This window comes from Ambystoma mexicanum, chromosome 6q, assembly GCF_040938575.1.
Source record: "Ambystoma mexicanum isolate Mex_15411 chromosome 6q, UKY_AmexF1_1, whole genome shotgun sequence".
Lineage (NCBI taxonomy): Eukaryota > Metazoa > Chordata > Amphibia > Caudata > Ambystomatidae > Ambystoma > Ambystoma mexicanum.
The window spans coordinates 1,099,204,436-1,099,219,140 of NC_090937.1; the positions used below are offsets into that span (position 1 = coordinate 1,099,204,436).

Below are 14,705 nucleotides of genomic sequence, written 5' to 3' on the forward strand. Positions count from 1 at the left end.
CTGTGCCATGGCACTGAAGGTGCTTCGTGACAAAAAACGAAGAGGGCTACTGAAGTAGTGTACTTCAGAGTCCACAATCACAAAAATAGGTAGAAACACAGGTAAGAGTGGGGAAAAAGCTCCCTCTCTTACCAAGTGGAAAGAAAAAACTCCAGAAGTCCAGCAAAGCTGCTGGGGGACTCACTAGGTGAGGGAAATTAGCCATAGATAAGAATTCTCCCTAACAAAAAAATCCCAGTCCTGTTTTTTTTTACTTTTAATTCTGGACGCACGCATGGAATTAGGAACCATGAGTTCCCTGCAACTGTCAACCCCACTCTTCCCCAGGAACCTAATGGCACAAATTGCATGCTAGAGCAATTCGCTCAAGCATTTAAGGTTAACAAATTAAATGCCCAGTCTACTCCAGAATCAAACAATCAGAAGCAATCTGCATACAAATGGCCAGAAATAGTGTTCATGAGTAAACATTCCAAATTGTAAGCGACTAGCTAATCAGCCCACATCTACATCCATAAAGCACAATTTCGTACCCTTAAATTACGTCTACAATTAATCATCTGTTCGAATTACTATAAACAGGGGAGGGCAGACGGCAGTCCATGACGTTGTATGGATTTGTTGCCTTGTACACAAATGGAAACAAGCAGCCTTGCAACTACTACATACAGAACGCAAGTGAAAAAGTGATCACGCAATGTAAAATGACCATGGCATAAGTACAGTCTGTCGTGGCCACATTTATACCGATTCCGCAATTAATTTGTTGACTCCAAATAAGTTACAACTGTTTTATAGCACAACAGTAATGAAATTGGAAGGAATCATGAAGGGGGGTGGGAGGGTATAGGATGCACAGGTAGGTTCCTGGATCAACTAACAAATACATCAGATCTGGGTTGAGCTAAATGGTATTTATATGTTTATGTGGGAATGAGAACGTAAGTTGGGAATTGGAACCTAGTACTATGAGACAAGATGCATCTGCCAGAATAATGGCCACATTGAGAAAACATGGCAAAGTCTATGCACTTCTGCTATGAAAACGAAGAATTACGATTTTTTTTTATTTCATCAATGACCGCGGGGGATTCTTTTCTACATTGGCCGATGCCATAAGGAACATCAAGGTAAAGGGTGAACCATGTGTGAAAAACATGATACGCGTCTGTTTGTTGCTGGAATAGTTCAACCAACCCTCCCCCGATTTTGCACCAGCTGCCAAACTTTCGTTTTATAGCTAGTGCTGCCCGACCCGCTGAGCCAAACAACTGCTATCCAAGAACCCAAACCTTGGAGCTTTGCAGGAGCAGCCACCTATGCCCAACGCCATGAAGTGGGTCACTGCAAACAGCAGGACACACAAAGTGACCGGGCTGCTGTGCTTCCAAGTCCATTGCAATGGGATAGAGACGGTGAGAGAAGGTACATGCAAGCGATGAGGATATTGAAAAACAAGGTCAAAAGAAAGTAAACATAGAAGAGAGGGACGACGTAGAGGAGCTGCAGGAGAGAGAGAACTGAGGGGCAAGCTGGGAGTGAAAAGTGAAGGTGAAAAGGAAAACGTTACGAAAGAGGAAACAAAAGGGTAAGCCAGAATTAACCATTCATGATTAGGACGGGGTTGCCCATCACAGATGTTCAGTCAAACAGTTTATTCCACAGATGTTCAGTCAAACAGTTTATTCGGTATCCATCAATAAAACCAAAATATAGATCACAGTACATTAAATAGTCTATAAATGGTAAAATCATGACCTAACTGCCAATAAAAACACACATTAAACGTACCCAATAAAAAGTCTTCTGATCTGTCTGCGCAACGCAATAACCAACAATGCTGACGACACTCATCCTTATTCATGACCAAGACTCCAGATATACCAATAGTAGCGATGACACTTTCCAAGCTTGGATGGCCACACATCAGCTCTGTCTGAATGACAAGACGGAAATACTGATGAAGGCACCCCGCCCCATCACGCCTAAATAAACTTGGCCCAGGCTTCGGCACTTCAACCTAAATGCCTATTCACCCCGATCTCTTAACGCCGTCACAACACTTGGGCCCGATTCAGAGAGTATTCCTGTGGGATTGCGCCATTATAAAACACTTCTGTGAATCGGGCGCTTTGTGTATACCTGGACTCCAGCCTCACCATGACCCACCAAGTGAACGCAATCGCCCCAACAGCCCACTCCACCAAGCTACTCAACGCAACCAAGCACCTCCTCTCCCGGACAGGACTGACAATTGCCAGGCCAGGAATTGGATCCCGGTTGGATTACTGCAATTCACTCATGGACGGCACATCGGAACACAATCTCAGCAAGCTCCAATCTAAAGGATGGTTATACTGCGCACCATCACCTCCTGGTTGGCTTTTGGCACTCTGGCAGATCTGTAAAACAATAGGGTGAAGTGTGGAGGGTAATATTAGGGCTGAGTGGGAGAAAGATCAAGAGACTGATGTGCCGTTGGCAGCTTCAGTTCGGTTTACAGTTTGCAGAGCGCAGGTGTGAATTCTCAGTCGGTAGCCGCCATGTGCGTTTATGCAAGGCTATATGTGGTTTGTTTCATTGAAGCGTGTGCAGTAGAGGTATGGTTGAGTCTAGTTTAGAGTCTGAGAGGTGCATGAAGGGGGATGAGTTGGTTAGTGGGGTTGGTTCACAGACTACTAATTGTACCACCCTCAGTGTTGGCCACCTGTGGCACATATCCCTGCCAAAGTTGTACACTGGTGTGCTATAATTCCCCCTCCTACTTGTGTGCAGAGGTGTGGGTCAAAAGGCTATCGAGTACTCTAACCCCACCCCATGTTTTGCCCAAAGGAAGTCTAATTCACTTTTCCACGCACGGCATATCCTGGTGTGCAGCATCCATCACCTCCATGGGCCACTTGAAGAGGGGGGTACCCATTTCCTGTGGCCCTGAGCTTCCTGGCCCCCATAGTCCACCTGTTTGGTCAATACTCTTGCCCCTTTCATTCTAACGCCCTCTGTCTGTGGTTCCATTAGGTCAGTCCCATCTCTCAACTTTGTTTCTGATAGGGAACTCTATGGGAACAAGTGCACCTGGGTCTCCCAATCGGAGGCTTCAACTCCTGTGGTCTGGTCTTCTCCACCCTTTTTCCATGTTTGTTTATTAATGCGGCGTCGGTGTTGCTCATTAGTTTTCGTCCATTTCCAAGTTGAAGATTTGTGTTTTTTTTTTAAGTTGTTTTAGATGATCCTCCATGGTTCATAATTTCTCTCTGAAGGGGGTTCCAAAGTTAAGCAGCTAGGCAAGAGAAGGCTGATCCACTGAGTTTTTTCCTGGTGTGTGGTTTAGGTTCCAGGCGAAAGTAGTTGCTGGATTGGCGTGCTGGTTAGCGGGTTAGTAAATTGCGATTTTCTTTTTTTATGAATTCTGCTCTGTGAGTTATGCACAGTGTTTTGAATGTACTTTTTTGACTGGCAGCCAATGTAGCATCTTCAGCGCCAGAGTGAAGTGGCCCCTTCGTGTCACGAAGTCTGGCAGCTGCATTCTGTATATGTTGCAGTTTCTTCAGTAAATAATCTGGCATTCCGAGGTAAAGGCTGTTGGCGTAGTCTATCCTGGACATGAGGGAGATGATGGCCAGTGTTTTGTGCGTGAAGGAAAGGAATGGTAGCAACTTTTTGATCGTGTGTAGGTGTAAGAAGCATTTCTTGATCACCGCGTTTACTTGTGGTTCTACGGTTAGCTCGTTGTTCTTTAGGGATTCAAGGTTTGACAATTTTGAATGGTGTGGGTGCTGTTCCTAGTTCTGTGGGCAATGCGATGTACTGGTTGCTTTCCTTGGGTTTTGAATCAAAGCATGATTTTCATCTTGACCGGGTTGACATTGAGGCCGTTAGTGCTCATCCATTCGTAGTATTCTTTGAGGCAGTATATTAGCATTGTCTTTTCCTCCTGCAGATTATTTGGGCGTCATCTGCGTAGTTGTAGCGAGTGAAGCCGTGCCTTTTGATTAGGTTGATCAGTGGAGTCACGTAGATGTTGAAGGAAGGGAACAGTGAGGATCCATGTGGTTCCAGTGTGATTTGAGTGGTTTTATCCATGCCGTTTGCTCTTTCAGACGAGAAAGATTTAATCCAGTCTCTTGATGAGGATGTTGTGGCTGACAGAGGTTGTGTAGTATCAGTGCAGAGTTTGTGTTGGAGTCTGCGTTGGTCTTTAGGTCGTCCCAAATAAAGAAATGCGGTCTCCGTCCCTCTCATGGGTCTGAAGCAGTTGTGCCTGGTCTAATAAGGTGTCATTTTTCTCCATGTTCTAGTGTTTGTTCATAGACATAGGTTTGCCGGATAGGGAATGTTTGTTATCAGTCTGTGGTTGAAGTGGTCTTCCACAACGCCAATTGTATGCTCGAGGAGTGGTTTGATGTACACAGATTTACTCTTCGCATTGAGGGTGATTGGTTGACTAGTTGCATTCTGATGGTGTGCCATTTGTGAGGCCCGATTATAGATGTCCGGTGGACAGGGGTCCATTGGGGACCCTGCTTTGTTTCACCAGAATTTGAGCAAAGCTTTGCAGCTTGTTCTGTGGCTCCTGGGTTTTTACAGGATGCTGTACAGTCTGGTTGATTTATCTACTTTGTATGACCAGAAGCATCAGTGATTTTATTTTTAAAGTGGTTTGCGAGATCATTGCATCATTTTTTAAAGGTACAAGTGTATTATTACATCCAGGGGGATTTCACCATCTCATTTATGATGTTGGATAATTCTTTCTGGGTGTCAGTGACTTAATCATCGTTGCTTTGAAAGTTTCCTTTTTGTATGCTCATATTTGTTTTTGTTAATTTATTATTTTTGGGATGGTCGTAGTTCTTCCTCCGTTGTAGTTCAAGTTTCACGTTTATGCAGAAAAATGCCATCCGAGCCACATCGAGCTTAAACAAAACGTGACCATGTCTCAGCCCATAGAAAAGATGCACACTAGTTACAGTGCATTCACTTAAAAATCTCTCCATACCTCACTGACGCCTTACTAATACAGCGCCGCCATAAGAACAACTCCAAGAGACCTACAAGATCGCCTTACTGCCACAAACTGACCATCCCGTGCTTCAAATGCAGTAGAGCTTGGGGGTGGGGGGGGGGGGTCATCTAGCTTCGTAGTCACAGCTGTCCGCAGAACAACCAGCCCCCTCACCTGTGCACTGAGTTTTCATGCTGGCCTTTGATCTGCAGGGCATGACACCTCAGAACCCTTTCTTTTTAATTTGATGTAATTGCGGTACCAAGGATAACAGTCCTACCCTCTTGCCTCTCTCCTAACCCCCCCTCCCATCCTAATCAGCGCATAGATGCCCTTTGGTTTTGCGCACTCTACAAATGTAAAAATAAAACAAAAATTGGTTGGATTCAATGTTGTATGTTCCTATCTAATCCCAGCAACGGGGTTCTAGTTTGAACATTTAACCTAATCATTAACATTATTTGCCCGCTTTCGTGAGATTTTAACTGTATAATACATTTTCAGGGGGGGTCACCTTGGAACATAACTCCCAGCCATGACACGCGCTGCTGGGTATTTTCCCAATCTTCTTTTTCAGTGCACTTTGAAACTTTTTCGTGGCCCTTTTTTGACAGTGTTCTTAATGAAACTCCGGTATCCACGTACTGGACCTAAAGGGCGATCGAGCACCCAAATCTTCCTTTAGATATGATATTTCCACATTAGGATTCAGGTATTTTTATTCTTCAATGATTTGTTAAGAAGCCAACATTTTATCACATGTTATTGCTTTTTTGTCATAAAAGACTGTCCTTTAAGTGAAACACTTTGTAGCTTTATTCAGTTTGTATAGAGGGCAGATTTTCTTTTAAAAGCCCACAGTTTCCTGGTTGTATCGTAGCATTTTTGTCATATAACTGTGGTGTTTGTAAGTGGGTATAGATAATAAATGATGGACCAAAGGTACTTGTATAAATTTCTTTCTATCCTCATGCATGAAGTTTATTTTTGTCCCTGTGACTTCAATGCACAGCAGGATCCTTGATCTGTCTATCAAACTGTAGTCTGTCGTTTTTTAAAATCAGTTTGACTGCAGAGATACAGTATAAAGATGAGCCGACCTGTTTCAGTGGTGAGAACCACTTTCATCAGGGCTTTAACAGCTGATACGCGGTTATTGATGTTTAGTGTTGCAGCTGGATCTACCTCTACATAGTCAAAGGACCTGCCCTGGACACTGGTGCCCTCTCTCGTCGTGGTGGTCCTAATGTGGGACTGGATGACTTCAGTCTCACTGCAGGTGCTGACAGTACTCAACCACATGCTAGGAATCCCATTGTTGTGGAGGTCTGAAAGTCACGGTAGTTTAGGCTCCACTAAAGAGTGTGGGAGCGACATCCTCACTGTTCTCGCGAGGGGGTGCAGGAAGTCCTCCATGCACCCACATCTTTCCAGCACAATTTCATCATCATTGCTTCTATTAACAGAGATTGAGGCAGACCCAATGCAAGCCTCCACAACTTCTCCTCCAACGTCTTCAACCAGCTTAGTTGTTTATCATTATAACAATGTATTTATGTACTTGGCATTTGCTGAACGCGCCTATCCCGTAGGTATCTGGATGCTTCAATGTTCAGATAGCATTGCGTTGTTGCACCTACGAAACACACCCCATTCCACCAAAGGGTCTTAACAAATCATTAAAGAATAAAAATACCTGAATCTTAATGAAACTCCCTCAGCCCCCATTGTTCCATTAGAGCAATCCCCTTTGATAGCCATTGGCATTTGCCCTGTCTGAATAACGGGCCATTTCTTTCAGAGCATTCTCAATGTTGGGATTCAATGATGCGTCAAAGTGTGCCTTCATGAAAAACTGGGCGAAGCTGGAGAGCGTCTCGCACCCTACACTGGGCAACCCCAGGTCGCCCAGGGTGTGCGTCTTAGTTTTAGCACATCGATACACTTGTAAAGCCTTTGCCCCCCCCACCCGCCCTATAATTAGTAAAACTGATGAAGACCATGAAGACTTTTCCATCGGCTTGGACGTTTGTTTACATCAGCACACCAAGTCCCTTCTTTTAGAAAACAATAGCACCAGGGTATCTATAGAGAGACAACCTGTAGTTTTTCCTGATAAATACACCATGTTCCCCTAGATCTGCCTTTTCTTAAGACCACAATCTTTGTTTTAGATAAACGTAACGCTAAGATTTAGTCCCCGAGAAAAGCATCTGCGTAAAGGCGGCTTTGTTGGAGAAACCTTACGGTGAAAACTATCAAAGCGGTGTCAGGCATGTGCACTGCAGCCCACATTTAACTTTAATGGGATAATTTTATAAGAAGAGTCATGTAGGTTAAAATCAGACAAAAATTGAGAATAAAAGTGGAGCCAGTGGACCCCTTGTCTCACTCCTCTGTTAGTGCTGATGTCTTTTGAGCTGCGTTTGCCTCCGTGCAGCGGATCGCTATTGGAGGTGTCTTTATACAACAAGGTAATCTTCTAAAGCAAACAACCGGGAAAACCAATTTGGGCTAACTTACTCCATATTAGAGTCCTCAAATGCCTTAGAAAGAAGTAAGCTAATGGTGACGTGTACCATTCAAATAAGACATTAACTGGCATTACTATGGCATAGTGTGTGTAATTAATGGTATAGTAGCACTAGGTCCAGTCTCAAACTGGCAGTTGATACTGGCATATCAGATGGCACACCAAAGACACGGGAGCCACATTACACAATGTATAAGTGGATGATCAGTTCCTCTGGTGCTGTTTGCAGGTACAGAGTATATCTTTACATCCAAAGAGGTGAATCTGATGCAATACTGCAGTGCCATGTGATAAAAGAAGGAACACGGGCCCAACAAATATACATACAAAGTGCAAGATAATCCATACATATTTTCAGCTACTTCTGACAAACCGTAATAATATGTGAAGATCCCTGTACTAAAATAGTCATTTGCACCACTAGCCAGAAAAGATTAGTTCCGGATGCACACACTGGTACCGAGCATCACAGAAAGTGAACCAAAAACTATTCTGTCACAAAAACATCTGCATTAGGAGGTACCAGGATCGAGGGTTTGCTCATTTTACAGAAAACAAAGCTTGTTTCACCACCCGGACATTCTGCACTTAAACAGACCCATACATGCCATGATGCAGCCCTCTAGTTGAAAAGAAGCATGACATTTGGAATTACCTGCACTTCCCCACTACAACTTTGGGAAGTGCCATTTAAAGCAATAAAGACCACCACCAAAATGGATAGCAATATAACCTTAGGAAAAACATGGACGAATTGAACACAGGCAATACATACTTCCAATCTAACGGCCCCACATGTACTGGTTACAATCAAAACTATTTGTAAAACACAATGTCAGAGCCAAGCTACAAGCAACTTCATTACTCTTCCTTTACCTTTAAGGTGGGGATTGCAAGCACCTGTGCACAGTGTTAAATATAATACATGTCTGTGCCATTTCCTTACAAGAAAACTAGGCTAGCACACACTTGGGACTTAATGACTATTCAGGCACGGTAACAGTTTGCACCACTGGCGTTGATCAAGAAAACTGCTGATGCTCACCTCTTAGTTTCCTCCTCCTCTTCCACGTCCTCTTCTGGTCTAGCAGCCTCATTTTCATCTGCAAAAAAAGGGGTTAGCATTTTACTTACATGTGTTTATTACGGTTTGCTCAGCGACAAAAACATGATATTCAAGACTACTTAATTGAACATAACCGAGCAAAGAGAAGGAAATGCAGCGCTTTTCAACGCTTAAGCCAGTTCCCCATTCTCTTTCCCAGAGGTAGCGCTCCAAACCTACCTACACCCAGAAGCCGGACCCTCAAACCAGTACACAATTGTTACACATGCAGCAAGGCACTCATTTGAGCCATGTGTAATCGTAGGAGTTGTAGGGCGAACCTTGTGGGACAAATGACACTTCAGCCAAAGGGCTAAATTAAACATCTACCAAAATGTAATGCCAGGGCCTACCGGTCTACCTGAAGTCTGTTCACCATGAAACAGTGGGCAGTTCAATATTACATGTTGTGGCTGTAGGGAATGTGGCCCGAGTAGAACTTGGGGATGGAATGGAAAGGGAAGGTGTTCAGTTAAGAGATAGGAATAAAGAAGGAAAGACATGTACTGGTATCCTGTCATCATTCAATGATGTATACAAATGTATCGACAGGTACATAAAATTGGCGACGAGATAATGATTGATCCACACTAGCTGTAAAGGGAATCAGTGGCTCATGGAAATGGCCTGGGGAAGTAGTAACCCAAAGAAGGAATTGTGGTACGAGAAAGAAAGCTGGCAAGAGAAGCTGCACATAATGAAAATAACAGAAGAATACAGCGTATGGAGGTGGCTGACATTCAAAAATGTTTTTTTATTTATTTTTTTTTATTTTTTTTATTTTGAAAGGAAGTAATTGACTTATATAAGAGGACGTAGTTGGCATTTGCAGGAAACGCATTAGGGGAGTGAAAAGGAAACTTCCAGAGTTAAAGGCTGTGTGGGAGCCGTGAGTGGATGATTTTTGCCAATGCAAATACAATGAGGGCAACACAGATTCGACACGTGAGATACAAAAGGAGGCAGCAGCTGGAATGACGGTAGGAAGCCCTAGGCTGCATAATACAATACAAGTATTATTGTATAACACGGCAAACGGACAACGGGGGAAAAGAAACAGAAGGAAGACGCTCACTAAAAGCCAACACACGCAGGAAAGTGCGAAAGTGAGTGCGAGGACCGTGTAAGAACTCACCGAAGCGCAAACAGACCCTGACCAAGCAGGACCTAACTGCAAGCCAAGAGTAGCAGGTACCAGCATGCCAGACAAGCCAAAAAGCGGCAGAGGAAGACAAACAGTCATGGAGACATTTGCCCGCAAAAGTGATGACCAGCAACCGTAGGCAGGGGAGAAAGCTACGCCGGAGCCATACGCCACGCAAGGAGAGATCAGGCAAGTGGAAGGCAGCATATTAGAAGCCACAGGGGCGTTAAAGACGTCGATAGAAGGCAAACTGGACGCAGTGATGGTGGATGTAGGACTCCTCAGACAAGATACGAGGAACCTGGCGGAGAGGATGACAACAGTAGAACAACAAGTACAGAGCAACTCAGTGGAAGTAACCACCTCGCGAACACAAATGTCAGAGGCACTGGAGAGAATCAATATACTAGAACGCAGAGCTGAAGACGCAGAAGGCAGGGCCCGGCGCAACAACGTACGCATAGTGGGGCTGCCAGAGGGGGAGGAAGGTAGAGACCCCACGAACTACATAGAGAACCTCCTGATCCAAGAAGTGGGAGCTGAGACCCTGTCCCAAGGCTTCGTAGTAGAGAGGGCACACCGGGCGCTAACTAGGAAACCGCGCCCAGGAGCACCACCAAGACCAATGATAGCAAAAATCATGAACTTCAAGGACAGGGAAAAAATCCTGACTTTCTCAAGAGAAGGAGGGAACATAACAAGAAACGGGGCCAGGATAACAATATATCCAGACTATACGGTTCTCGTACAAAGACAGAGAGCCCAGTTCTGGCAGACCAAAGAGCGCCTTCGAGCGGCAGGGGTGAAATTCATGCTGCTGTACCCAGCCAAACTAAAAATACTGCATGACGGAAAGACACAGATCTTCGAGACAACGACCGACGCCCAGGAGTGGATGGACCAACGAGGGATTCCGCAGTTAGCAGAGAGAAATGAGCGAAACAGAACCCCCCCCCGGCAAAACAGGGACTAGAACTGAACATGACATGCGAATCCAACACTACGGGAACAAGGCGGTAGAGACACCCTACCGGGAAATAACGAAATGGGGAAACCGACAGCCTCCAAGTTGAAAAGCCTACAGTAAAGAGACTTACAAAGGGAGCACAAGACTCGGGGAAGTGGAACCGCCAAGACCCACAGAGAAACCCCAGTAAAAACAAAGTCTATAGTGTCAGTTTCAAGACACTACGCCGCGACAGGCATGCCCGAGGAGGAAGAAGCGGCACCTGGAGAGCGGTGGAGCCCGAGCAGATGGGGGGAGGCTGGGCGTTTGTTGATGTTATTTAGGTTAATAGTTATAATAGTTCGAAAGTTAAGGCTAAGCCCGCAAGGAAAGAAGAAGAGCAGAAAAGGAAACAACAGTTGTCACACACAAAGAATCGGCACGAAAAGCAAATTCAGGGAGCAGCACCCACAAACAAAGAGCTGGTGGAAAGCACAAGGTAAGACCGTCCACAACAGAGTGCAGCCAACAGCAAGAGAACCAACCCGAGAAAGCGGACGAATAGACGATTCAAAACTCAACAGCCAGAGAAAGGGACACAAATCCCCGACAAGAGCAAACCAAGAGAATAAGACACTGAGCGGGCCCATGGGAAAAAACAGACCGCGAGCGCTAATCCCCACAAGGACCGAGATGACCTGAGGATTGTCACGTGGAACGTCAGAGGGATGAATGCATATGTCAAGAGGCTGAGAATTTATACCTGGTTGAACAAAACGAGGACCCACATTGCATTGTTGCAGGAAACGCACCTGACGGCCGAAAAACAAGCTAAAATAAAGAAAAAATGGGGAGGTCAGATGTATAGTGCAACATATTCTAATTACGCAAGGGGAGTAATAACCTGGGTCGCCCCAGGTGTCCCATTCCAGCTCATCAACCAGGAAAAAGACGTGGAAGGCAGAATCCTGGTAGTCCACGGGATGCTAGAAAATCGGGAGATATGCCTGGTGAACACCTATGCTCCCAACCATGACGCCACGGCCTTCTTCAGGACGCTTCCGCCCCGGCTAGCCCCGTACAGGAATGCAACGATGATCTGGGCAGGCGATCACAATTGTACATTGGACCCCCGGCTGGACAGGTCGGACAATAAGTACAAGAGAGCGGCGCCACCAGCGAGAGCACTACGACAGACACTAGACCAACTCGACCTCGAAGACATCTGGAGGAAGGTACATGGGGAAGAGAGGGGATACACGCACTATAGTGCCCCACATGGGACATTCACACGGATAGACTACCTGTTTACGGGCAAGGAGACACTAGGGGAATTTACTGAGGCACACATACACGCGCGAACCCTATCTGACCACGCCCCCCTGAGAATCACATGGGCGCACACACACAGGAGAGCCCCTATACCCACGTGGAGATTAAGGGCAGAGGCATTATCGGACGTAGGCTTCAAGGAACACATCCAAAACGTAATAGAAGACTATTTCGAACATAATGTGGGTAGTGTGGAAAGCACAGGAACGGTCTGGGAGGCCTTTAAGGTGGTAGTCAGAGGTGAGGCGATGGGGAAAATGGGAGGTCTCAGGCGAGAAACCCTAGCACAACTAGATGAGCTAGAAAAGAAAATCGAGAAGGCCGAAGGACAAGCGGGGCAGAAAGGGGCGGAACGAGAGAACCTCACCACCCTGCGACAACAGTGTGCGGAGACCTGGGAAAGATTAGGGCGGCTCGACTATGGGAAATATATACAGAAACTACATGCTGAGGGGGACAAGCCCGGCAGGCTCCTGGCCTGGCTAACCAAACAGGAAACTAGGCGGGAGCCGATTAATGAAATTCAAAATAGACAGGGAGAGGTGATTAGATCCCAAGAGGGAATAAACGAGGTGTTCTCGCAATTTTACGAGGACTTATACTCCAGGGTCCAGGAGGCGGAAGAAGGGGACCTAGAGGAAGCCCTCGCGGAAATCAGACTCCCACAATTGACGGAGGAACAGGCCCAAATGTTAGACGCCCCTCTCACTGTAGAGGAACTAACAGACGTGATCGCCCAGCTGCCGACAGGGAAATCTCCGGGGCCAGAGGGGCTCCCGGGGGAATTTTATAAACAATACAAAAACGACATAGCCCCGAGACTGCTAGAAACACTAGAAGAAGCATATGAGAAAGGAAGACTCCCGAATAGCATGTCAGAATCTATAATAATCCCGATCCTTAAACCAGGTAAGCCGCCCTTCGAATGCGGCTCCTACAGACCGATCTCCCTAATAAACCAGGACTCTAAGATCCTGACGGCGGCATTAGCTAACCGCCTTAAAAGATTGCTACCCACCCTGATCCACACAGACCAGACAGGGTACGTGCCAGAACGAAACATGTCCTGGAACCTACGCAGACTCCATTATGTTATAGAAAAAAACGAACCAAGAGGGAGGGGAGTGTGCCGTAGCCTCACTGGATGCAATTAAAGCATTCGACTCAGTGGGATGGGACTGGCTCCTGGAAACGCTCACCCATTACGGGATCGGACGAGGGTTTACACGATGGATAGAACTACTATACAAGGACCCGAGAGCAAGAGTCAAGACGGGTAGACAAGTCTCCAGGGAATGGAGCATAGAGCGAGGCACAAAACAGGGATGCCCCCTGTCCCCAATGTTATATATTTTGGCCCTGGAGCCGTTCACAGTATTCCTAAGAATGCACTACAAGGAAATGGGCATAGAGATAGATGGGGAAATACACCAGATATCCATATACGCAGACGATATACTCCTCTACATACAGAATCCACGCACCCACCTGCAGGACTTGCTGGAGGCGCTGCGCGCGTTTGGTAGGCTGTCCGGAATAGTGGTCAACAGGGAAAAATCCTTACTGTTTCCCCTGGCAGGCCTACGCGCAATACCGACGGATCAATTGCCGCACTTAGGTATCACATGGGCCCCGAACACCTTCAAATACCTGGGAGTGGACATTTACCACGACACCATGGAAACACATGCAGGTAACACACAAGTAGCCCTAGACAAAATCGAAATTCTGGCAGACGTTGCCGTTGGGCATGATAGGCCGGGCGGCACTGCTAAAAATGACGGTCCTACCCCGACTCTTATATTACTTTACAAACATCCCATATAACATACCAAGGTCCTTCTTCAAGCACCTACACACCATGGCGAGAACCTTCCTGTGGGGAGGGGGGAGAAACAAGGTGGCACTAGACACACTACAAAGAAGCTACGAATGGGGGGGCATTAAACTCCCAGATTTTGAATACTACTACTTGGCAGCACAACTCCAATTTGTGGTGAGATGGCTGGGTGAAGAGACCTCGATAGACAATACTTATGGGACCAACACTCCGGAGATACCACCTGAGAGAACTACTATGGATAAAAGCCGCCCAAGCCAAAGACCTACCCAATATAGCCCAACTAGGCCGGACACTATGGAAAAGAGCCTGGAAGACACAAGGCATACGAGACCCCTGCTCAAGACATATCCCACTGGCGGGGCTGGTAGACACCTGAGTGGCCAGCCTGGCCACGTATAGAGCACAATGGGAGGACAGAGGAGTAGCACAAGTAGGGGACCTGTGGCGTGACGGACAATGGGTTGAATTCCAGACCCTGATGGATGAACAAGATGTACACAGGGGCCAATTCATCCTGTACAATAGCCTAGTTCGGACAATAAAGGAGAGGTGGAACACCATGCCGGAGCCTGAGGACACCGAAGGAGAACTAGATGCATGGTATGATGTTTCCGAGGGAGGACACACTGTGTCCAGACTCTACGAGCAACTACTGGGATACACCAACAAAAAGACATTAAAAGCACGAACGAAATGGGAGGAAGAACTACAACAACCCTTCGAAGATGAGGAATGGAACAAAGTCCTCACGTACACAAAAAAGGTGTCCAGGAACGCCAGGTTTAGACAACTGCAAA

The 14,705-nt window shown here is 46.1% G+C and overlaps 1 protein-coding gene across 3 annotated transcripts in view; it reads right to left on the bottom strand.

The window, feature by feature from the left end:
• Positions 1-14,705, bottom strand: part of FIP1L1 (factor interacting with PAPOLA and CPSF1) — a 708,522-nt gene that overhangs the window by 687,676 nt on the left and 6,141 nt on the right. For all 3 annotated transcript variants that reach the window (XM_069631658.1, XM_069631656.1, XM_069631657.1), the window contains exon 2: positions 8,584-8,641. In XM_069631658.1, the coding sequence (XP_069487759.1) occupies positions 8,584-8,641 (58 nt within the window). The remainder of the gene's footprint in view (positions 1-8,583; positions 8,642-14,705) is intronic.